Source organism: Myxine glutinosa, chromosome 5 (genome assembly GCF_964187855.1).
Source record: "Myxine glutinosa chromosome 5, kmMyxGlut1.1, whole genome shotgun sequence".
Lineage (NCBI taxonomy): Eukaryota > Metazoa > Chordata > Myxini > Myxiniformes > Myxinidae > Myxine > Myxine glutinosa.
This window is the reverse complement of record NC_136265.1, coordinates 110,103,975-110,129,660: the sequence shown is the minus strand read 5'-3', so window position 1 is coordinate 110,129,660 and position 25,686 is coordinate 110,103,975. Positions and strand designations below refer to the sequence as shown.

The 25,686-nt window shown below is 46.0% G+C and overlaps 2 protein-coding genes across 3 annotated transcripts in view; both read left to right on the top strand.

Moving 5' to 3' along the window:
* LOC137414062 (ADP-ribosylation factor-binding protein GGA1-like) overlaps positions 1–22,959 on the top strand; it is a 98,191-nt gene extending 75,232 nt beyond the window's left edge. The window contains exons 12-15 of the mRNA XM_078777403.1: positions 16,456–16,628; positions 18,897–19,066; positions 21,510–21,620; positions 22,025–22,959. Of these exons, the coding sequence (XP_078633529.1) occupies positions 16,456–16,628; positions 18,897–19,066; positions 21,510–21,620; positions 22,025–22,129 (559 nt within the window). The 3' untranslated portion in view covers positions 22,130–22,959. The remainder of the gene's footprint in view (positions 1–16,455; positions 16,629–18,896; positions 19,067–21,509; positions 21,621–22,024) is intronic.
* An 18-nt stretch (positions 22,960–22,977) lies between these two features.
* LOC137414070 (uncharacterized) lies at positions 22,978–24,167 on the top strand. 2 transcript variants are annotated; one of them, XM_078778526.1, is made up of 2 exons: positions 22,978–23,093; positions 23,124–24,167. In XM_078778526.1, the coding sequence occupies exon 2, from the start codon at positions 23,157–23,159 to the stop codon at positions 23,787–23,789; it is 633 nt and encodes a 210-aa protein (XP_078634652.1). In that variant the 5' UTR covers positions 22,978–23,093; positions 23,124–23,156; the 3' UTR covers positions 23,790–24,167. The 2 variants fall into 2 exon arrangements, with proteins under 2 accessions (XP_078634652.1, XP_067955642.2); XM_068099541.2 differs by having other exon boundaries at positions 23,020–23,735; positions 23,766–23,935.
* The last annotated feature ends 1,519 nt before the right edge of the window (positions 24,168–25,686 follow it).

The window sequence follows — 25,686 nt, the reverse complement described above, 5'->3', positions numbered from 1 at the left end:
CAGAACAAAGGAACACAGGTGTGGAGTCATCATCATCACCTCAGGTAAGTGGCTGCGTATGGTGCGACAGGTTCATCAATCCTAACTATTTCCTAAATGACTTTAACAACTTTACATTACCCGGGGTCTTTCCCTGCCAATCCATTGGCCAACTTACACTATGGGTTCTAAAAACCAATTCCCATTGACCAAACTGTGGTGCTTCTCAATTTGGGGTCTCACTCCCCCGATTCAACACTCGGTGCTCTCGCACAATTTCTGGGCTGTGACGTGTAGCTCTCCCAGCAGGTCTACCCACCTGCACACCTCCACCACTGTAGTTGCCACCCGAGCTTACCTGCTCCTCACCCTAACCTAACTAACTGGGGAAGGCCGTCTCGCACTCTCACCCCCTCAGTGCCCTCTCTGGCACGGGCTGCCCGATCCACACCCGGGATCCTCAGGCACCCACTGACACTAACGGCTCCCAGAGCCCACCTGCGGCCTCACCTGGCCGACATCCTCACAGTGGTGGAGTGCCCAAACCAACTACACACACTAACAGGCTACACGCCCAGCCATTTCCACAACACTAATGCACCCATCCAAATACCATTCTGTCACCCGCACCACAGATGCCAATATCCAACCACAATTTACCTATACCCTCTACCTAACACTTACACTACCCGCCCCGGGTATCCGTGAAAAGGGGTCCACTCTTTCCCCATCCACACCTTCGCACCATGCACACCACTCCGTACCACTTACTCCAACTCTCTCCACACCACCTTTACTTGCACACCTGTGCTCTCACACCTGGTGCCACCTGCACCCTTCTCTCCCCCAAGCGCATTCGCGCTGATCCACAACACTCACTACTCATACACTGCTCCACACACCTGTTCAGTTGCACACCTGTGCAATCACACCTGTTCAATTCTCAACCACACGGCATCATCTCATCTAACTACTCCCCTCTGAAACTTGCGCTTCCCAGTCGTCCCTTTAAACTATTGCGCTCCCTCGTCATTATAATCCACACTAATCTACCTGCGTCCCCACTACAGGTATCAGTCACTATCGAAACCTTAACGTTACCTAATGTCATCTTCGCTAGATCCCTACACACCATATCCTAACCCACCCGGGCTAGTTTTCACTGCCATACACCCCATAAACTATTGCGCATTTGCCCCACCTTTGTGAGGGATGACAGAGTTGCCATCCCACCACATCGGGCATCTCCCACTACCAATTTTGCACATCAAATTTCAACAAATCAAAAATTTGCCAATCACTACCCATCATCTGCCAATCATTACTGCCAATCCTTTGCCAATCATCAAATTTTGTTTTTTTCTAATTTTGGGTCCAAAACACTAACCTCATCACACAGTCTACTCACTAATGCCTCTCGGTGCGCCAATTCCTGTCCAAAGCCCGGCTTCGTAAAGCCGAGCAATGAATGCGGGTTGTTTGGTGCCAGCGGCTGGATACGTCCTGCATTCGGTGCAGGGAAGGAGGTTTACCCGGGCCGAGGTCCCACGCACCATCTCGGCACGGAGCCATCCCATGGCCCGATCTCGACCTGCCGGAATGCCTCAGCAAAAGGTGGTCGCCATGACGACCCTTCCTATCGGGCTGCCCGCTCCGCCACGTGGAGCACGGACGCGGCCGTTCAAAGCGAGGCCCAGCGTGGATCGCGTACGGCGGTCCTTTTGAACCCGCCGTGGCTCGGATCCCCGCTGGTTCTCGCGGCACGCGAAGCCCGGCACGCACCGAGGGCCCGATTCGGCTATAAGTCGTTCTAACCTCTAACCCGGTTACCGTCGATGCCTCACCTGCATGCTTACACCCCGCAGCCCGTTCCTTGCTCACACATCCAGCCGTTTCCATGCTCCTCGTCGTACCTTCTCTAACACACCCAGGTACACTCATTCCACTCAGACTTGGTCACACACCTGACCACCGAACACTTTGGCACACATTCGTTGGTCGCACACCTCACCAACACACCTCTTCGCGCCCCTTCCTCGGTCACCTCCTCTGTGACAATCACAGGTGTGCTTTCACTCGCACACCCAACCACGTGCCTCACTACCAATTCCAGCGTGCATTCCCACACACGCTCTACCATTCCAGGTGTGCATCCTTCCATTCCAGGTGTACATCCTTTCTCACCTGTCACAACCAACTCACGCTCCGTGTCACTTTTACTACTCTCACCTCCACTCTTGACAGCGCACTCACCCTTACTCTCGACAGCGCACTCTTTCCTCATGCACTCGTCCGTTACACATCTTTCTCGCACACCCTCTCCCGTTACATCCTCTGTAACACTCACCACAGGCGTGCATTCTCCCTTTACACCCTCCGTAACACTCCTCACTACGCGCTTCCATGTGCTCCCTCGCACACGCGCTACGACCGACTCACTCTCGCCAGCACCCTCACTCCTTGGCACGCACTTTTTCCTCACACACCCCAGAGTCGGACTTTCTCGCACACCTCCTTTTTCGCACACCAGACCTGTCGCACACTTCACCAACGGCCTCTCACGAACACCCGGGTCCATCTCGACCCCCAAGCTTATTAAATCCCCCGGCGCATCATACGCATGACCATATTGGTCACCACTTACACCGGGTCCTCTTCCTCTTCGCTTCTCCTCCATCACCTGCGAATCCCTCATCCGGTTAATGAGCACATCATCACGATCCGAACACAGACTTTGGACCAATTCTTTTACTTCCTCCTTTATCTCTTTCTTATCCCCTCTCCGTCGCTTCTTAATTTCGCTCACCCCTTCTTCCACTTCTTCTAATTTCTGCTTCACCTCTTTTATTTCCCGGTACGTCTCCTCAAGCTCGTCCTCCAAAGCTACCTTGACCGCTTCTATGTGCGTCCTCACCTGCCGGTCCTTCGTCTCCATTACCTCTGTCATCTCGTCCAACCTCGTTGTCAGTCCCTCACGTACCATCTGACATTGCCTCTTCGTCGCTATCAAGTCGTCTTTTAGTTCTTTCTGTGTCGCTTTTAACCCTCCTAGTACCGCAGTGTTCCTTTGTACCTGCTCCACTAACTCAGTCTGTCCCACCGTCAGCTGTTCCACCTCCTGCGTCAGGTCCTCTATGCCCCCTTGTAACTTTACAGTCCCCTTTCTCACCTCCTTCTCCATGCGCTCCTCACAGTGCCTCACCTCCTCGCGCACTCCTCCGCCCTCCTCACTCACACCTCTTCTGATCTCTTCTCCCATCACTTGCATCTCCTGCCCAGATGCCACCCTCATCTGCTCCATTTCCTCCCTGTGAGCATCCAATTTAGTTTCTACCCCCATTCTGACCCCCTCTATCTGCTGCCCCATTTGTTTAACTTCCCTTTCCGCTTGGTCCCTCATGTCCCTCAATTCGCCTTCCATACTGTTTTCTAACCCCTCTAACCCCTCTTGCATCCCTTCCATTTGATTCTCTTGAGCGGCCATTCTGTTTTCTACCCCCATTAACCCCTCCTGTATTTCCCCTAATCTATTGTCTAATCCCTCTATTCTACTCCCTAACCCTCCGATCTGGGCCCCCATCCTTTGTTCTAACCGTTGGCTATTGGCCCCCATGTCCTCCCTCAATTTCTCGCTATTGGACCCCATTTCGCCCCCCATGACGCCCATTTTGCCCCCCAATTCGTCCCTCATTGCCCCCATACTGTTTTTCAAACCTCCAATTTGGTCTCCCATTTGTCCCATAAGGGCCCCCATCATTCTGTTTTCCATTTCTTCATTATTCTTGTCCATAAGGGCCTTCATTTGTATAAAAAAAAGGTTCAAATCCACCGGTGGCGCTACTACGGGCGCGGTCGCCGTGGCCATGTGCGAGGCGCCATTTTGCGCGCCCGTAACCTCGTGCGCGAGGACGCTATTTTGCGAACCTGCCACCCTCACTGCTTCGCTCTCCTCTTGTCCCTCAATTTGGTCCTGGATCGACCCTGCCTCACTCTCCTCTACTGGAACCCAGCCGTCTTGATCCGCCATAGCGCGACTTTCAAAATTCGGGTTTTTATTTTTGTAAAACAAAATCAAATTTCGCCGTTAATAATTTTGAGCGCGTGAAGCGCGCTTCGGGTCCAATCTCACTCCTCGACACCAATTGTTACGGACACGACTTAAGATGTTGCTTGACCGAGCGGAATGGCCGCCGTGTTCACACAGTTTACCCGATTCTTCCCCAACTCACCCGATTCCACTCGAACGTTGGCCGAATCGCGCTATGCTAAATCAATGAAGGAAAGGACACAACGGCTGGGATAAATGAAACGACACAAGGGGGTACAGTTCTCAAGACCTCCGGAGGAGGATATAATTGGTGATGCAGAAACGGGTAGATTACACGGTAAGAGGTAAAGCACAGAAAAGATGGGCACTTAGACACAGTCTTATCTTATCCCCGACAGACCACAGACAAACGGGACAAGACTGACTTACACAGGGATTGATGGCAAGGAAGGGCAGGCAGTCGATAGCACAAGGTGCACCTTGGCTCAGGGGCAGAATCAACACGGTCCGGTCCAGAGATGCGGGGAGGTATTGTCGCGCTCGGAGGTGGCGTCCTTCTCTCTCCAAGCTGAGGCGCATCTCACGTCACCTCCCTCTTCCTGCGCATGCCCAGCGGGGAGGGACACGCCCTCGGCTCGTTAGCTCCGCCCCAGATGGAATCGGTCCGCCGCTTCTATTGGGTGCGGGGGGTTACCGGGCTCCGCCCTTGACGAGGAGCTGACAGCGAGCCCCTGCGTGGTAACCCCGTCGGAGCACATGTTCAATGGCGGCTAACCAAGCCGGAGTGAGGACGCACACTCCCCGCGCCGCTGTTGTTGTTGTTGTTGTTGTTGTTGTTGTACCATGAGGAAGAGCTGCGGGGAGGTATTGGGAGGTCCTAAACTTTCTAACGGTGCCATACAATCACATTCTGGTGCAACGAAGAGTCAGAATTAATGGAAACGAGTCCTTAACTGACATAGACTAAGAATAACTAGCAGGATGTCCTATAGTTGTCTACGTGAGATGCGGTGGACCTGGATGCGACATTTAATGGGGGAAATAGGGGGAGGTCGGGGCTACAGAGTGTTGTTTACAGAAAATGGGACTAGGGAATGGGGGATTGGGGATAGTTGGGAAGTATTGGGGAAATAGGGGAATATTTACAAGCGGATATGGATGGATCCAAATCCCATATCCGCAACAATATATATATATATACAGTGGGGAGAACAAGTATTTGATACACTGCCGATTTTGCAGGTTTTCCCACTTACAAAGCATGTCAAGGTCTGTAATTTTTATCATAGGTACACTTCAACTGTGGAAGACGGAATCTAAAACAAAAATCCTGAAAATCACATTGTATGATTTTTAAGTAATTAATTTGCATTTTATTGCATGAAATAAGTATTTGATACATCAGAAAAACAGAACTTAATATTTGGTACAGAAACCTTTGTTTGCAATTACAGAGATCAGACGTTTCCTGTAGTTCTTAACCAGGTTTGCACACACTGCAGCAGGGATTTTGGCCCACTCCTCCATACAGATCTTCACCAGATCCTTCAGGTTTCGGGGCTGTCGCTGCGCAACACAGACTTTCAGCTCCCTCCAAAGATTTTATATTGGGTTCAGGTCTGGAGACTGGCTAGGCCACTCCAGGACCTTGAGATGCTTCGTACGGAGCCACTCCTTAGTTGCCCTGGCTGTGTGTTTCGGGTCGTTGTCATGCTGGAAGACCCAGCCACGCCCCATCTTCAATGCTCTTATTGAGGGAAGGAGATTGTTGGCCAAGATCTCGCGATACATGGCCCCATCCATCCTCCCCTCAATACGGTGCAGTCGTCCTGTCCCCTTTGCAGAAAAGCATCCCCAAAGAATGATGTTTCCACCTCCATGCTTCACGGTTGGGATGGTGTTCTTGGGGTTGTACTCATCCTTCTTCTTCCTCCAAACACGGCGAGTGGAGTTTAAACCAAAAAGCTCTATTTTGGTCTCATCAGACCACATGACCTTCTCCCATTCCTCCTCTGGATCATCCAGATGGTCATTGGCAAACTTCAGACGGGCCTGGACATGCGCTGGCTTGAGCAGAGGGACCTTGCGTGCGCTGCAGGATTTTAATCCATGACGGCGTAGTGTGTTACTTATGGTTTTCTTTGATACTGTGGTCCCAGCTCTCTTCAGGTCATTGACCAGGTCCTGCCGTGTAGTTCTGGGCTGATCCCTCACCTTTCTCATGATCATTGAGGCTCCACGAGGTGAGATCTTGCATGGAGCCCCAGACCGAGGGAGATTGACTGTCATCTTGAACTTCTTCCATTTTCTAATAATTGCGCCAACAGTTGTTGCCTTCTCACCAAGCTGCTTGCCTATTGTCCTGTAGCCCATCCCAGCCTTGTGCAAGTCTACAAATTTGTCCCTGATGTCCTTAGACAGCTCTCTGGTCTTGCCCATTGTGGAGAGGTTGGAGTCTGATTGATTGAGTGTGGACAGGTCTGGAGACGGCTTTGCGGTCGGTCTTTGTGGTCGGAGACGGTCTGGAGACGTCTTTTATGCAGATAACGAGTTCAAACAGGTGCAGTTAATACAGGTAATGAGTGGAGAATGGGAGGGCTTCTTAAAGAACAAACTAACAGGTCTGTGAGAGCCGGAATTCTTACTGGTTGGTAGGTGATCAAATACTTATTTCATGCAATAAAATGCAAATTAATTACTTAAAAATCATACAATGTGATTTTCAGGATTTTTGTTTTAGATTCCGTCTTCCACAGTTGAAGTGTACCTATGATAAAAATTACAGACCTTTACGTGCTTTGTAAGTGGGAAAACCTGCAAAATCGGCAGTGTATCAAATACTTGTTCTCCCCACTGTATATATATATATATATATATATATATATATATATTGTTGAGGATTTGGGAATTGTGTGTGTAATTTGATGTAAAACTTGTTGTAAATATCACCCTCTGTAGTATCAAGGTCAAAGGTCGCCCTTAGTTAATCCATCGCACACACGTAGCAAATCATAGATTTCCCCTCGGTAGTTATGTCCTTAATATATGTCAGTATAAGGCTCTGTGGTCCACTAATTCATTGCGTTGCATCAATTAAATAAGATAGGTCCCTCCGATGCCCCGATGGCATCTTCAAAGTGCCAGGTTTGCTGGGTTTGCTGCATTCGCCCTCCATTAGCCACGAGGTAAGCTCGGAGAAGAAGGGGGAGGAGCCACCTTACGGGCGTAGCCCGCACCTCGTCATCAAGGGTGGGGCCCCGAACGACCAACGACAGGCTCGGTGGGTATGGCTTGGAAAGGCGTGGCATAAAACCCGCGACGACGCCCCCGACAAGAGAGATGCGGACACGAATGGTTACGTGCGCGGACTGCCTCGCCGTGCTGCCCCCTTGCTCTGGAGCTTGCGCCGCCTCGTGTCGTCTTGGGCCCTGCTGACTGCGGAATCGACGCGGGAGAAACCAGCATCACGCCACCGGCCCCGACACCTTCTCGAAGCAACCTCTCTGGACCGTGCCCCGTCCTACCGGCATTCAATCCCATCTGCAATTTCCCTATCGTGTGAGTCTGCCCGTTTGTCCGTCTTTCATGTTGTCTTGGGGTTACTAAGTAAGCTTGTATAGTTACGTTAATATTTGCACTGTGTCTCCTTGCTTCTTTCTGTCCAGTTATTTTCTTATCCTTCCTCCTCCTTGGTTCTTTTGATGATTTGTATATAATTAATAATAAACCATGTTATTCCCTACTTTGCCTTCTTCTTCTTCCTCTTCTTCTTCTTCTTCTTCTTCTTCTTCATGCTCGTTCGGTCGCTTTAGAGGTTTCCAAATTGAGTACGTGGCGTGATTCGGCCGACGCACAGGAATCGGGTTTAGTTGTGATAAACGGCTCACGCCGCAGTTCGCTTCGCTCGGCGCAAACAATCCATTACGCTGCGGCCGTGAGCGGGAGTATTTCCTCGCGTGCCGGGAGGCGCTGGTAATTAGGTCATAGGACAGTTGGGCCTAATACCCTACCCAGCGCCGACCGAGCGTGGCGTCATACCCCCGGGACCACGTCGGTCAGTCATAGGACGAGGGGATTAATCCCCCCTCGATAAGGGGGAAGAGGCCGACGTTGGGTTCCGTAACTATATACTGTATATATATATATATATATATATATATATATATATATATATATATATATATATATATATATATATATATACATACAGTGGAACCTTGACTTACGAGTGCCCCAACTTACGAGTTTTTCGAGATACGAGCCGTCGCTCGGGCGGTTTATTGCTTTGAGATGCGAGCCGAGATCTGAGTTACGAGCTTTCGCCACCCGGTCACGTGGTTAGCTTACCGTGCAAGTACAGTATCTCTGCCGTATAGCGCTGCATTTTTGTTTTCGCATGTTGGTTATTTTGAGTTTACGCCACCAGGTGGGTTCCGGTTACGTGGTTATCTTGCCGTGCAAGTACAGTATCTCTGCCGTATAGCGCTGCATTTTTGTTTTCGCATGTTGGTTATTTTGAGTTTACGCCACCAGGTGGGTTCCGGTCACGTGGTTATCTTGCCGTGCAAGTACAGTATCTCTGCCGTATAGCGCTGCATTTTTGTTTTCGCATGTTGGTTATTTTGAGTTTACGCCACCAGGTGGGTTCTGGTCACGTGGTTATCTTGCCATGCAAGTACAGTATCTCTGCCGTCAACTTGTTCAGAGTGCCGGCGATAGCTCGCCTTCTCTTTGTGGAAAACACGGTACTGAGAAGAAGAAGAAGAGGATGATGTGCTTGGATATAAAACACGCAATCGTCGAAAAACATGAGCGAGGTGTCGAGGAGGACGTATATAACGGCAGAGGAGAAGAGCATGCCAGGCCACAACTTGTGGATATAAAACACGCAATCGTCGTGTTTTATATAAAACTTGTGCTTGGATATAAAACACGCAATCGTCGAAAAACATGAGCGAGGTGCCGAGGAGGACGTATATAACGGCAGAGGAGAAGAGCATGCCAGGCCACAAGTTGTTCAGAGTGCCGGCGATAGCTCGCCTTCTCTTTGTGGAAAACACGGTACTGAGAAGAAGAAGAGGATGATGTGCTTGGATATAAAACACGCAATCGTCGAAAAACATGAGCGAGGTGTCGAGGAGGACGTATATAACGGCAGAGGAGAAGAGCATGCCAGGCCACAACTTGTGGATATAAAACACGCAATCGTCGAAAAACATGAGCGAGGTGCCGAGGAGGACGTATATAACGGCAGAGGAGAAGAGCATGCCAGGCCACAACTTGTTCAGAGTGCCGGCGATAGCTCGCCTTCTCTTTGTGGAAAACACGGTGAGATCCTTAACATCCAACAACTAATGGGACGCAAACGGGGCGCCCAGTTTAGCGGTACACACATTGATGAATCACCCTGCCTGTGATTCACCCATGACAGGTTATAGCTGGGTCGGGATTCAAACCCAGGCTGGACAGTTTAGACTTTAGAGTCAAGTGTGCGTACCTCCAGTCCAGGCCATCCTGCCAACTTGTATGCTGCATACAGGTGAAATATAAAGCGCGAGATATTTTTATATATACTGTATATTTTTTTAAAAATTGGTGTGGTTTTTGGCGGGCTGGAATGGATTAATAGCATTTCAATGCATTTTAATGGGGAAATTTGATTTGAGAAACGAGCAATTTGAGTTACGAGCTCGGTCACAGAACGAATTAAACTCGTAAGTCAAGGTTCCACTGTATATATATATATATATATATATATATATATATATATATATATATATATATATATATATATATATATATATTGCAGTGACCTCAATGGAATACTGTTCCCCCCTCTGGGCTGGTGCTCCTGCTCCTGCCTCACACCAAGCTCGTCTTCACGCTGTTGAAACCAAATCGTTCAGAATCATTGGAATCTCCCGCGATGAAGCTACCTCCGAGGGCCTTTCACTTACCGCAGGCAGGTTGGTGGTCTTTGTCTTCTACCGACTCCTCTCCGGCCTTGCTCCACCAGCTCTCTCTGGGCTCTGTCCCCCAAATATTCCTACAGGTCGCACAAGATCTGCCTGCAACCCTCTTATGGTTAAACTGCCAAAATCAAGACTCTCACCTTCACTCCTTCATTCCTCTTTTCTCCTGCCTCTGGAACAAACTCCCTCACTCTCTTCAATCCCACTCCTCCCTCCAGGTCTTTAAAACAGCTGTTCACCACCATCTCTTATCTTCCCACATCCAAAACCTTGATGTTTTCTACCCCTGCTAATTTCATCCAAAATCCACTTTTTTGAAATACCAACTTCTTTCCTGGAAGTTCCTGGTGTCCTTGTGTTTATACTTCTCCCCCCCCCCCCCCCCCTTCCCACGCCACCTCCCCCCAAGCCCTCTCCCTCCCACACAATCCCGATGTCCCTGCTCTCAAATGTTGTGTTTATGTGCTTCCCCTTCTCTCCCCATCTTGTCTACCGCTCCCCTTTTTATATATGTACTTTGTTTGTTTGTCTCTGATTTCTTTTTGTGATAAATGTTAGCTTTCACGAGCCTCGATTCTGTATACAAAATATATATATATATATATATATATATATATATATATATATATACATCTGTATCTGTGCAGCGTCTGTGTTGTGTTGTGTTGTGTTGTGTTGTCACTGAACTACTTTCTCAAACCTTTGTGAAATCCTAACCAAACTTCTGGTATGCACATATCTCTCCCGTCGGTATGTCCTAAGGGTATTTTTTTTGAAAAAGTTTTTCTTTTTTCTTCTTTTTTTTTTGGAAATCTTTTTTTTCCCAACTTCAATTGTTTATAAAATGTGATATCACGTATATTACAAATACAGTTGTGCAAAATAATTGTTTGAATTATGATTGGTTTAAACCATGACAAAACGGCAACTCGGTACAGTCATTTATCTCTATCTACACATCTGGGCAGTGTCTGTGTTGTCACCTAACGACTCCCTCAAACTTTTGTTTCCGTGGTTGTGAAGTGTTTTTAATAACGTTGTGGTGGTTTTGAATCACGTGGTGGTGAGGTATTTTGAATTATGTGGTGGTGAGGTGTTTTTAAATCACATGGTGGTGGGGTGTTTTGATTTACGTGGTGGTGAGGTATTTTTAATTATGTGGTGGTGAGGTGTTTTGAATTAGTTGGTGATGAGGTGTTTTGAATTAGTTGGTGATGAGGTGTTTTGAATTACATGGTGGTGAGGTGTTTCGAATTACTTGGTGCTGAGGTGTTTTTAAATGACGTGGTAGTGTGTTTTTAATTTTGTGGCTGTGAGGTGTTTTTATTTCGTGTTTTATGGCTGTGAGGTGTTTTTATTTCGTGTTTTATGGCTGTGAGGTGTTTTTATTACGTGTTTTATGGCAGTGAGGTGTTTTTATTACGTGTTTTATGGCTGTGAGGTGTTTTTATTTCGTGTTTTATGGCTGAGGTGTTTTTATTTCGTGTTTTATGGCTGTGAGGTGTTTTTAATTTTGTGGTGGTGAGGTATTTTTATTACGTGTTTTATGGCTGTGAGGTGTTTTTATTTCGTGTTTTATGGCTGTGAGGTGTTTTTATTACGTGTTTTATAGCAGTGAGGTGTTTTTATTACGTGTTTTATGGCTGTGAGGTGTTTTTATTTCGTGTTTTATGGCTGAGGTGTTTTTATTTCGTGTTTTATGGCTGTGAGGTGTTTTTAATTTTTTGGTGGTGAGGTATTTTTATTACGTGTTTTATGGCTGTGAGGTGTTTTTATTACGTGTTTGATGGCTGTGCGGTGTTTTTAATTTTGTGGTGGTGAGGTGTTTTTATTACGTGTTTTATGGCTGTGAGGTGTTTTTATTACGTGTTTTATGGCAGTGAGGTGTTTTTATTACGTGTTTTATGGCTGTGAGGTGTTTTTATTTCGTGTTTTATGGCTGAGGTGTTTTTATTTCGTGTTTTATGGCTGAGGTGTTTTTATTACGTGTTTTATGGCTGTGAGGTGTTTTTATTACGTGTTTTATGGCTGTGAGGTGTTTTTATTACGTGTTTTATGGCTGTGAGGTGTTTTTATTACGTGTTTTATGCCTGTGAGGTGTTTTTATTTCATGTTTGATGGCTGTCAGGTGTTTTTATTTCGTGTTTTATGGCTGAGGTGTTTTTATTTTTGTGGTAGTGAGGTGTTTTTATTACGTTTTATGGCTGTGAGGTGTTTTTATTACGTGTTTTATGGCTGTGAGGTGTTTTTATTACGTGTTTTATGGCTGTGAGGTGTTTTTAATTTTGTGGTGGTGAGGTATTTTTATTACGTGTTTTATGGCTGTGAGGTGTTTTTATTACGTGTTTGATGGCTGTGCGGTGTTTTTAATTTTGTGGTGGTGAGGTGTTTTTATTACGTGTTTTATGGCTGTGAGGTGTTTTTATTTCGTGTTTGATGGCTGTGAGGTGTTTTTAATTTCGTGGTGGTGAGGTGTTTTTATTTTGTGGTGGTGAGGTGTTTTTATTTCGTGTTTGATGGCTGTGAGGTGTTTTTAATTTTGTGGTGGTGAGGTGTTTTTATTTCATGTTTGATGGCTGAGGTTTTTTATTTTGTGCTGGTGAGATGTTTTTAATTTCGTGGTGGTGAGGTGTTTGATGGCTGTGAGGTGTTTTTAATTTCGTGGTGGTGAGGTGTTTTTATTTCGTGGTGGTGAGGTGTTTTTATTTCGTGTTTGATGGCTGTGAGGTGTTTTTAATTTCGTGGTGGTGAGGTATTTTGAATTACGTGGTGGTGAGGTGTTTTTATTTCGTGGTGGTGAGGTGTTTTTATTTCGTGTTTGATGGCTGTGGGGTGTTTTTAATTTCGTGGTGGTGAGGTGTTTTTATTTCGTGTTTGATGACTGTGGGGTGTTTTTAATTTCGTGGTGGTGAGGTGTTTTTATTTTGTGTTTGATGGCTGTGGGGTGTTTTTAATTTCGTGGTGGTGTGTTTTTATTTCGTGGTGGTGAGGTGTTTTTAATTTCGTGGTGGTTAGGTATTTTGAATTACGTGGTGGTGAGGTGTTTTAATTTCGTGGTGGTGAGGTGTTTTTATTTCGTGTTTGATGGCTGCGAGGTGTTTTTAATTTCGTGGTGGTGTGTTTTTATTTCGTGGTGGTGAGGTGTTTTTAATTTCGTGGTGGTGTGTTTTTATTTCGTGGTGGTGAGGTGTTTTTAATTTCGTGGTGGTGAGGTTTTTATTTCGTGGTGGTGAGGGATTTTTTATTTCGTGGTGGTGAGGTGTTTTTATTTTCGTGGTGGTGAGGTGTTTTTATTTCGTGTTTGATGGCTGTGGGGTGTTTTTAATTTCGTGGTGGTGAGGTATTTTGAATTTCGTGGTGGTGAGGTGTTTTTATTTCGTGTTTGATGGCTGTGGGGTGTTTTTAATTTCGTGGTGGTGAGGTGTTTTTATTTCGTGGTGGTGAGGTGTTTTTATTTCGTGTTTGATGGCTGTGGGGTGTTTTTAATTTCGTGGTGGTGAGGTGTTTTTATTTCGTGTTTGATGACTGTGGGGTGTTTTTAATTTCGTGGTGGTGAGGTGTTTTTATTTTGTGTTTGATGGCTGTGGGGTGTTTTTAATTTCGTGGTGGTGAGGTTTTAATTTCGTGGTGGTGAGGTGTTTTTATTTCGTGTTTGATGGCTGCGAGGTGTTTTTAATTTCGTGGTGGTGTGTTTTTATTTCGTGGTGGTGAGGTGTTTTTAATTTCGTGGTGGTGAGGTGTTTTTATTTCGTGGTGGTGAGGTGTTTTTAATTTCGTGGTGGTGAGGTGTTTTTATTTTGTGGTGGTGAGGGATTTTTTATTTCGTGGTGGTGAGGTGTTTTTATTTTCGTGGTGGTGAGGTGTTTTTATTTCGTGTTTGATGGCTGTGGGGTGTTTTTAATTTCGTGGTGGTGAGGTATTTTGAATTTCGTGGTGGTGAGGTGTTTTTATTTCGTGTTTGATGGCTGTGGGGTGTTTTTAATTTCGTGGTGGTGAGGTATTTTGAATTTCGTGGTGGTGAGGTGTTTTTATTTCGTGGTGGTGAGGTGTTTTTATTTCGTGTTTGATGGCTGTGGGGTGTTTTTAATTTCGTGGTGGTGAGGTATTTTGAATTTCGTGGTGGTGAGGTATTTTGAATTTCGTGGTGGTGAGGTTTTTATTTCGTGGTGGTGAGGTGTTTTTATTTCGTGTTTGATGGCTGTGGGGTGTTTTTAATTTCGTGGTGATGAGGTGTAATCGTCCCAAACTTCCAGTCTGCACCTACCCCTCCCCGATACTATGTGCTGAGCATGTCCCCTATACTATGTGCTGAGCATGTCCCCTATACTATGTGCTGAGCATGTCCCCTATACTATGTGCTGAGCATGTCCCCTATACTATGTGCTGAGCATGTCCCCTATACTATGTGCTGAGCATGTCCCCTATACTATGTGCTGAGCATGTCCCCTATACTATGTGCTGAGCATGTCCCCTATACTATGTGCTGAGCATGTCCCCTATACTATGTGCTGAGCATGTCCCCTATACTATGTGCTGAGCATGTCCCCTATACTATGTGCTGAGCATGTCCCCTATACTATGTGCTGAGCATGTCCCCTATACTATGTGCTGAGCATGTCCCCTATACTATGTGCTGAGCATGTCCCCTATACTATGTGCTGAGCATGTCCCCTATACTATGTGCTGAGCATGTCCCCTATACTATGTGCTGAGCATGTCCCCTATACTATGTGCTGAGCATGTCCCCTATACTATGTGCTGAGCATGTCCCCTATACTATGTGCTGAGCATGTCCCCTATACTATGTGCTGAGCATGTCCCCTATACTATGACAGGTGTAACAACAGAGACACACACACACAGAGACACACAGGCACACACACACACAGACCTATACTATGTGTGTGCTGAGGGGTTCTTTCTTGGAAAAATAAACATTCAACCTAAATTGCCTATAAAAATGTAATATCACAAACACAACAAATACATTTGTGCAAAATAATTGTTTGTATTATGATTGGTGTAAATCATGACAACACAGCAACTCAGGTACAATCATTATCCTCAGCTAAAATAAGCCCGTTCCACAGTAAAAACGCTTGGTGAGGCGAGCGCAGCGATCCGAGCCAAGCTAGTATGTATATATATATATATGTATATATACACGCGCTATTGTTCCTAACTTCGGGTACAAATATAACTTTGTGTGGGGGAAGCAGGCTCGGTGGCTGCAGCCTGTGGGGCTGTGGTGGGACAGAGGGGAGTAAATTCTCAATGTAAATGTGTACCGTGTAGCGCCACCTGGTGGTGGAGGCAGAGGGTATTACATTTTCGTATTTTACCTGGGCAATGCTGAGGTTATAAAGCACTCTTGGCATGGTTACATTTATCCCCCTCCCCTCACCCTTGCTCCCTTCCCATCTCTCCCTCGCTTCCTATCTCTCCCTGCCATCCCATCTCTCCCTGCCCTCCCATCTCTCCCTCGCTTCCTATCTCTCCCTGCCCTCCCATCTCTCCCTCCCTTCCTATCTCTCCCTCCCTTCCTATCTCTCCCTCCCTTCCTATCTCTCCCTCCCTTCCTATCTCTCCCTCCCTTCCTGTCTCTCCCTCCCTTCCTATGTCTCCCTCCCTTCCTATGTCTCCCTCCCTTCCGATGTCTCCCTCCCTTCCGATGTCTCCCTCCCTTCCGATGTCTCCCTCCCTTCCGATGTCTCCCTCCCTTCCTATCTCTTGCTCCCTTCCTATCTCTTCCCCTGCCCCCCCTTCCTATCTCTCCCTCCCTTCCTATCTCTCCCTCCCTTCCTATCTCTCCCTCACTTAGTCTCTCCCTCACTATCTCTCCCTCACTATCTCTCCCTCTCTTCCTATCTCTCCCTCCCATCCTATCTCTCCCTCCCTTCCTATCTCTCCCTCCCTTCCTGTCTCTCCCTCCCTTCCTGTCTCTCCCTCCCTTCCTATCTCTCCTTCCCTTCCTATCTCTCCCTCCCTTCCTATCTCTCCCTCCCTTCCTATCTCACCCTCCCTCACTATCTCTCCCTCCCTTCCTATCTCTCCCTCCCTTCCTTTCTCTCCCTCCCTTCCTATCTCTCCCTCCCTTCCTATCTCTCCCTCCCTTCCTGTCTCTCCCTCCCTTCCTATCTCTCCCTCCCTTCCTATCTCTCCCTCCCTTCCTATCTCACCCTCCCTTCCTATCTCTCCCTCCCTTCCTATCTCTCCCTCCCTTCCTATCTCACCCTCCCTTCCTATCTCTCCCTCCCTTCCTATCTCACCCTCCCTTCCTATCTCTCCCTCCCTTTCTATCTCTCCCTCCCTTCCTGTCTCTCCCTCCCTTCCTATCTCTCCCTCCCTTCCTATCTCTCCTTCCCTTCCTATCTCTCCCTCCCTTCCTATCTCACCCTCCCTTCCTATCTCTCCTTCAACAAATGATTGAATTACATTTTTTGTTTTCCTCCAAAGGTCTTCGCCCCCGATTAAGTTGACACTACGAGAGATGCAAAGCAAGGCAGAGAGCCATTCGCCGAGTCACCACACCACACTTGTGCCCACATCTGGCGTGGCGAGCCCCAGAAAGACGACCACAGATATTTCCCTGGCTAATGTTTTTGTGCCCCTTGAATCCATCAAACCAAGTCAGTTCTTCTTTAATTGTGCATTATTATAAACTCTCGCTGCAATGCCAACACGCACTGTACATTATTATAAACTCTCGCTGCAATGCCAACACGCACTGTACATTATTATAAACTCTCGCTGCAATGCCAACACGCACTGTGCATTATTATAAACTATTGCTGCAATGCCAACACGCTCTGTGCATTATTATAAACTATTGCTGCAATGCCAACACGCTCTGCATTATTATAAACTCTCGCTGCAATGCCAACACGCACTGTACATTATTATAAACTCTCGCTGCAATGCCAACACGCACTGTACATTATTATAAACTCTCGCTGCAATGCCAACACGCACTGTACATTATTATAAACTCTCGCTGCAATGCCAACACGCACTGTGCGTTATTATAAACTATTGCTGCAATGCCAACACGCTCTGTGCATTATTATAAACTATTGCTGCAATGCCAACACGCACTGTACATTATTATAAACTCTCGCTGCAATGCCAACACGCACTGTACATTATTATAAACTCTCGCTGCAATGCCAACACGCACTGTGCATTATTATAAACTATTGCTGCAATGCCAACATGCACTGTACATTATTATAAACTATTGCTGCAATGCCAACACGCTCTGTACATTATTATAAACTCTCGCTGCAATGCCAACACGCACTGTACATTATTATAAACTCTCGCTGCAATGCCAACACGCACTGTGCATTGTTATAAACTCTCGCTGCAATGCCAACACGCACTGTACATTATTATTAACTCTCGCTGCAATGCCAACACGCACTGTGCATTATTATAAACTCTTGCTGCAATGCCAACACGCACTGTACATTATTATAAACTCTCGCTGCAATGCCAACACGCTCTGTGCATTATTATAAACTCTCGCTGCAATGCCAACACGCACTGTACATTATTATAAACTCTTGCTGCAATGCCATCATGCACTGTACATTATTATAAACTCTCGCTGCAATGCCAACACGCACTGTGCATTATTATAAACTCTCGCTGCAATGCCAACACGCTCTGTGCATTATTATAAACTCTCGCTGCAATGCCAACATGCACTGTGCATTATTATAAACTCTCGCTGCAATGCCAACACGCTCTGTGCATTATTATAAACTCTCGCTGCAATGCCAACACGCTCTGTGCATTATTATAAACTCTCGCTGCAATGCCAACATGCACTGTGCATTATTATAAACTCTCGCTGCAATGCCAACACGCACTGTGCATTATTATAAACTCTTGCTGCAATGCCAACATGCACTGTGCATTATTATAAACTCTCGCTGCAATGCCAACACGCTCTGTACATTATTATAAACTCTCGCTGCAATGCCAACACGCTCTGTGCATTATTATAAACTCTCGCTGCAATGCCAACACGCACTGTGCATTATTATAAACTCTCGCTGCAATGCCAACACGCACTGTGCATTATTATAAACTCTCGCTGCAATGCCAACACGCTCTGTGCATTATTATAAACTCTCGCTGCAATGCCAACATGCACTGTACATTATTATTAACTCTCGCTGCAATGCCAACATGCACTGTACATTATTATTAACTCTCGCTGCAATGCCAACACGCTCTGTGCATTATTATAAACTCTCGCTGCAATGCCAACACGCTCTGTGCATTATTATAAACTCTCGCTGCAATGCCAACATGCACTGTACATTATTATTAACTCTCGCTGCAATGCCAACATGCACTGTACATTATTATAAACTCTCGCTGCAATGCCAACACGCACTGTGCATTATTATAAACTCTCGCTGCAATGCCAACATGCACTGTACATTATTATAAACTCTCGCTGCAATGCCAACATGCACTGTACATTATTATAAACTCTCGCTGCAATGCCAACACGCACTGTGCATTATTATAAACTCTCGCTGCAATGCCAACACGCACTGTGCATTATTATAAACTCTCGCTGCAATGCCAACATGCACTGTACATTATTATAAACTCTCGCTGCAATGCCAACACGCACTGTGCATTATTATAAACTCTCGCTGCAATGCCAACATGCACTGTACATTATTATAAACTCTCGCTGCAATGCCAACACGCTCTGTTCATTATTATAAACTCTCGCTGCAATGCCAACACTCATTGTGCATTATCTTTCTTGGAATGGTACGTGAGTCATTGCTTCATTTATGGCTACCGGGCGGGTCCGGTCAGTCTTGAATGCAAGTGGTACTCCCACCCCTTCATTGGCCTTCCCTTTGCAGGTAGCTCATTGCCGGTGACCGCATACGATGGTCACGGGCTCCGCGTGTTGCTGCATTTTGCGCGGGAACCTCCGCTCGGCCGGTCCGATGTTCTCGTTGTCGTCCTCTCCTTGCTCAGCACAGCGCCGCTCTCAGTCCAACGGCTTCTCTTCCAGGCTGCAGTTCCGAAGGTAGCCATGGATGTTCTGTTTGTTTGTTTTTTGCCTAGAGGTTTCCAGGTGTGCTTTAGTTTTAAATTCATTTTTCCTTGAAATTCCAAACTCATTTTGTCATTGTTTGTGGAACAATGGTTGATTGTGTTGATCATCCTTTTATTTTCTTTGAGTGATTTGAGTATTATGTCTGCTCGTTAAAATACTTTCCAATTCAATGTTTTTTGTCTTCTTTACACTTTTATAGTTGTCCAGTTTTTGTCTCAAACGCAAAGAACATTTTGATTTGGAATTTAAAATGTTATTCATATCCTAGATGACAAAAAGACAAAGGAAAAGGTGAATCTACCGAGTTCAAACGCACTGGCATTTGCTCCCGTATTTCCAGGACAAACTTCCCACTGATACCAAATGATAATGGCAGGTGTGCCTGGTATACAGTTGTGGCCAAACATATTGGCACCCTTGCACTTTTTTCAAATAATGCACCATTTCTTCCAGAAAATTGTTGAAATTTTAAAATCTTTTTGTATCCACATTTGTATTTTTTTGGTTTGCAATGGATCAAAACAAATAAAAGCTGAAAAAACAACAATCTTTGCTTATTCCACATAGAAATCCTAAAATGGCCCGGACAATATTATTGGCACTTTTTAGAAGTTGTTCGAAATAATTAAATTTCAAGCAGGTGATTCTCCTTTACTTTGGAAATGAACTCACCTGTGATGAGTTGCATGTGCCTGCAATATAAAAATAACTCATTCAACCAGTTTGAAAGGAGAAAAGGAGTCGTTCTGCTGTTTTGTGTCACTGTGTGCACCGCAATGAGCATGGAGAAAAGAAAGAAAACCAGAGAATTGTCTGAGGAGGTCAGACAAGATTGTAGCCAAGCATGGACCATCTCAAGGCTACAAGTCCATCTCCAGAGACCTTGATGTTCCTGTGTCCACCGTACACAATGTTATCAAGAAGTTTAAGGCGGCCCATCGCACTGTAGCCAACCTCCCTGGACGTGGCCGCAAGAGTAAACTTGATTGAAGATTGCAGCGAAGGATTGTTCGATTGGTGGAGAAAGCACCTTGATCAACTGCCAAACAGATTCAAGCTGACCTTCAGACACAAGGTATGACAGTTTCAACTCACACCATCCGTCGCCAACTCAAGGAAAGGGGGTTCTATGGTAGGAGACCCAGGACGACCCCATTGCTGAGAAAGCCCAACTGGAGTTTTCCAAAACACACCTGAACAAGCCAAACTCCTTCTGAGAGAATGTCCTGTGGACAGATGAGACCAAATTAGAGCTTTTTGGTAAAGCACATCATCTCCATGTTTACAGAAAACAAAATGAAGCCTTCCAAGAAAGGAACACCTTCCCTACAGTCAAACATTGAGGAGGTTCAGTGATGTTTTGGGGTTGCTGTGCTGCCTCTGACACTGGGTACCTTGAATGTGTGCATGGCATCATGAAATCAGGAGATTACCAAGGAATTTTGGAGCACAATGTTGAACCCAGTGTCGGAAAGCTGGGTCTCCATCAAAGGTCATGGGTCTTGCAGCAGGACAATGACCCCAAACACACTTCAAAAAGCACCCAGGAATGGTTCAAGACAAAACGCTGCACTGTTCTGAAGTGGCCAGCAATGAGTCCAGATCTAAATCCCATTGAACACCTGTGGGGAGATCTGAAAACAGAATTTGGGGGAAGGCAACCTTCACATCTGAGAGAACTGGAGCAGTTTGCACAAGAAGAGTGGGACAAACTGCCAGTAGAGAGGTGGAGGAAGCTCATTCATGGCTATAGGAAGCGCTCGACTGCCCTTATTTTGTCCAAAGGCTGTGATACCAAATATCAAGTCTGCGGTGTCGAAACAATTTTGTCAACGCCATTTTGTTATTTTCTGATTTAAAAGGATATATTGAGTTCTGAATCAAAAACAGGTTCTGTAATATTAACAGTGAAATAAAGAATTGTGGAGACCAAATACTTTTGTCATTTTCAACTTATTTTTAGAGAAAGTTGAGTTATTCGAAAAAAAGTGCAAAGGAGCCAATATCTTCAGCCGTGACTGTACATCTGAACAAGGTATTGCTACTGACGAGATGAATGGAGAATCTCTACCAATTTTGACCCAGGTGTTTCACATGCAGGGCGATACTTGGGTATGCCATCCCTCGGATAGACGTCAAACTGGACTTCCCTTCTGCTAGTATTTGTTTGTGGATGCTAAGGATTTCCATGGCATGTTTCATGAAGAGGAGACGAGTTATCGCCAACAACATGACCAAATTACAAGCTCCTGCACCATCGTTTGACTTTCGTCCATTGGAGTGGTAACCCATTCGCATCCGGAATTGTAACTGTGTGTGTGTGTGTGTGTGTGTGTGTGTGTGTGTGTGTGTGTGTGTGTGTGTGTGTGTGTGTGTGTGTGTGTGTGTGTGTGTGTGCGCGTGTGTGTCACAGAGCATGAGAGTGAAACTGCAACCTCCCTCGGGGACTGAGCTGCCTCCTTTCAACCCTCTTGTTCCTCCTTCTGCAATAACCCAGGTCATGCTCCTCGCTAACCCAAACAAGGTTTGTTGTTACTTACTATTTGAAGAAATGTGCCGACGCTCAAATATTTGTCACATTTGTGACGGAACGGTGACAATGCACTGCTCAGCCATTCATAAGGAGGAAACTTGGAGCTTTTGTTGTTATTGTTGTTTAATGTACAGTGTAAATTGGTCTGACGGAGAGGTGTGCAATTGGAGTAAATCAAATATCCACGTGAATATAAACTATGAAACATTCAACAGGTGTGAATGGCTCACAAAGGTTCTTCCCTTATTCACACCAAATTTGTGTCGTAAGGTAAAAGCAAGCGCCAAAATGAAGAATGTACGAAATGTAGCGCCTGGCGTGTACAGATCCGTGGGACAAAGTTGAAGATCAGCTTGCATTCTTTTTGCCAATACTTTCATTCTGTCCTCACATAGGAGAAAGTGCGATTGCGTTACAAGTTAACTTTCCTGCTTGGGGAAGAGTCGCACAGCGAGGTCGGTGAGGTCGACTCTTTCCCCGTCACGTCCGACGAAGGTTGAGTCCCATGAATGATGCGACCGTGCGTTGGTGCTCGATTCCTGCACTAGAATGACCCCACGATTGCTATGCGGAGCTCGATGGGGGGAGAGGGGGAGGTCTGTCGTGTGGAACCACGTGCTCGAGGACTCGAGCAAGGCTGATCTTGCTCCTGCTGCTGCGCTTCCTGGCTAAGTAGGGATCTGCTTCTGAGACCCATAAAGAAAACTGATTAATGAGATCTGCCTTCAATCCCCACCACATCCCCTCTGTTTGTTTTCAAGGTTTGTTTAACGCTTCTGCTTGCACTTCTTTCATTCTCGAGTGAATAGTTTCCTGTTTTAATTGGGAATTTTTTTGCCATATAAATATATATAAAGATGTATACGATAGTGAGCGGGAATTGGCTGTGAACGAATGGTAACGATGTTTCCGAACTCTCAACTCGTATACCCCGTTTGTCATTTCTGTGAAGGATGTTTGGATTGCTTTGCTTACCTGCTGTTGAAGCCTCCATTTGGAATGGCCAGGCCCAGATTGAAAGCTTATTTTTTGATTTGAATGTCCCTTTTTTTGTGAGTTCTGCATCCATTACAAGATGTTGCTGTTTACCTACGTTGGTGTAAATGTTGAGATGAGTTGATGACTTGTCGTCATCCGACTCGTTTTGGTAATATCAATCTCTGTGATCATAACTTAATCAATTGATGCATCTTTGTGCTTTGACTTAAACGTTTTTTGTCTTTATCTGGGTGCATACTTCAGGATATGTAATTATTTTGATTTTATTGTTTTGTTTTCGAAGAGAGAGAGCGAGAGATTTGCCATAAATTTGTGGAGTTGGTGGTTTGTACGTCAAATGAGTAAGTTTGCTTTTTTGACTCTTCGTAAGTCATTGTCCATGAACACTCACGAGATGCTGGAGAGGTTACTAGTAAGGCTCGAGATGCTGGAGAGGTTACTAGTAAGGCCCGAGATGCTGGAGAGGTTACTAGTAAGGCCCGAGATGCTGGAGAGGTTACTAGTAAGGCTTGAGATGCTGGAGAGGTTATGAGTAAGGCCCTAGATGCTGGAGAGGATACTAATAAGGCTCGACATGCTGGAGAGGTTACGAGTAAGGCTCGTGATGCTGGAGAGGTTACGAGTAAGGCTCGAGGTGCTGGAGAGGTTACTAGTAAGGCTCGAGATGCTGGAGAGGTTACGAGTAAGGCTCGAGATGCTGGAGAGGTTATGAGTAAGGCTCGAGGTGCTGGAGAGGTTACTAGTAAGGCTCGAGATGCTGGAGAGGATACTAGTAAGGCTCGAGATGCTGGAGAGGTTACGAGTAAGGCCCGAGATGCTGGAGAGGTTATGAGTAAGGCCCTAGATGCTGGAGAGGTTACGAGTAAGGCTCGAGATGCTGGAGAGGTTATGAGTAAGGCTCGAGGTGCTGGAGAGGTTACTAGTAAGGCTCGAGATGCTGGAGAGGATACTAGTAAGGCTCGAGATGCTGGAGAGGTTACGAGTAAGGCCCGAGATGCTGGAGAGGTTATGAGTAAGGCCCTAGATGCTGGAGAGGTTACTAGTAAGGCTCGAGATGCTGGAGAGGATACTAGTAAGGCCCGAGATGCTGGAGAGGTTACGAGTAAGGCTCGAGATGCTGGAGTGGTTACTAGTAAGGCTGTGTACATTGCACTCAAATAATTATATGGTCGTTTCTGTGATCCTTGATCGCCGTGACCGTTCCAGCATCGTTTGGTTCACTCCCGCATCCATCGACTTTTTCTCAGGCAATCCGGCAGAAGCCTTTGCTCTTTCTTGCATGGGTGAACCCACACTCTGACTATTGTCCTCTTCCTGGCAGCTCTGCTATGAAAGTGTACATATTGCATATCCCGTTAGGAGAAGCGGTGAATCTGTAGCACGATTGGAATATCCTCTTCAACTGGAATAACCTTTTTCTCTTTTCTCCCTCTATCCCTTTTTGTTCCACCACCTCTCTTTTTTGAAATGGGTTTAATATGCCGTGTACAAGTTCTTCCGGTTTTTTTTTTTTTTTCAATAAAGAGTATCGCAAGCTTTCTTGATGAGTTAACGGGTTTTGAGTTCAGATACACAATCCCACAGTAGTGACGGCTGGGTGTGCACGCCTTTGCAGTTGTGGGAATGGTCAAGCACTTGTCCCGGCTTTGCATAAGTAGTACGATTATTGGGCTTCTGGAAAAAGCACTTCTGAGACACTATACCAAAAATGGTACATTTTCTGCTCAAGGTACGTTTCTTCCCACAGTTTCTATGGTACTTTCACTTGTAATTACTAGTTTTCTGAGGCAAAATTCATTTAAATTTTTTTTTTAATACTGTCGCGTCCCTTGCGATTAAGATCAGCTGAGACGGATCATCGAACCAGCTTACTCCTGAGGTGACCTCCCGATTATGGCGGTTAATTTGTGCTAGCGAGATGGGAAGGGACACGAAGGCGTATTCTCACAAAACACGGGTTTATTCCGAAACCCACGAAATCGAAACGTGACAAATAAAATGCGACAATAATCTATCTATTGTTACGTGCTCCTCCCCAAACCCCCTGGTCACGGTGTACCTCCCTCCGAGCCCCGAGAGGAGTCACGGCAGAAAAATGTGTTATTCTGTATGTCAAAGATCAATGGAGAAGCCACACCAATTGTTACCAACAAACAAATATTGTATTAAGATTACACAAGAATAACAGTACAACAATAGTAATCAATATTGTACAACCACTATATATTTCCTATGGTGGTACCATCAGGTTTGTACAATATAACTCACCGTGCTCCAAGTGAGCGAAAAGAAGAACAATCCCCAATGTCTCTATTCCGGCATCAAGCCCAAGTCGATCTGCTCCAGCGATCGTCAGAACGATGTCCAATCGAGACCAGAGTCCCTTTCGGATGACAGTCAGTCACGCGGCCAAAGCTGCGCAAAGGTGCCCTCAAGGCGACGGGGAAATCCAAAGGCGCCCTCCAGGCGACTGGTAAATCACACCCTCGGGTCTGGACGTTTCCCGGCTCCAAACCGGCGAACCGCAGATTTACTTTCAAAATCCACGACGCACACACACCAGATAAACGTCTGGATGCGGTGAAAATGGTTGAAGCGAAGCGAAAAACCTTGCGCGAAGCGCAAAGCGCGCGAGTCAAAACGGCCGACGGCCCGTTCTCGAGGCGTAACGGCACGACGATGATTCTCCTTGGAATCGACCGCCAAAACCTGACACGCAGGTTGATCTGTCACAGCGATAACAACTCTGTCGCAAGAATCCCTTTCCCGGGAAACCCGAAGTTCGCTAGTGACCTCCGTTCGTCAACATTTGCTCCAGACCTCGAAGCAGCTCGGCTTCTTCCCCGACTCACTCGCTCCGCCTTCTTCTCCTCCTCTTCCTCTTCATCGTCGTCCGGTTCCGGTTTCATTTAAAACATTGACGTTTTATACCTTTTGAAAATAGTAATATCTATTTCCCTTGAACGACAACAATAATAGTACATGGAATCAAAAATGTTTACAGTGGATGAAAACTACAACAATGGAAGTGACGAATCCGTAACTATAGATATATATA

What these genes read in the sequence shown, in the direction of transcription:
- LOC137414070 (XM_078778526.1), top strand. Translation starts at nt 23,157, where the DNA reads ATGAGTAAGGCCCTAGATGCTGGAGAGGATACTAATAAGGCTCGACAT.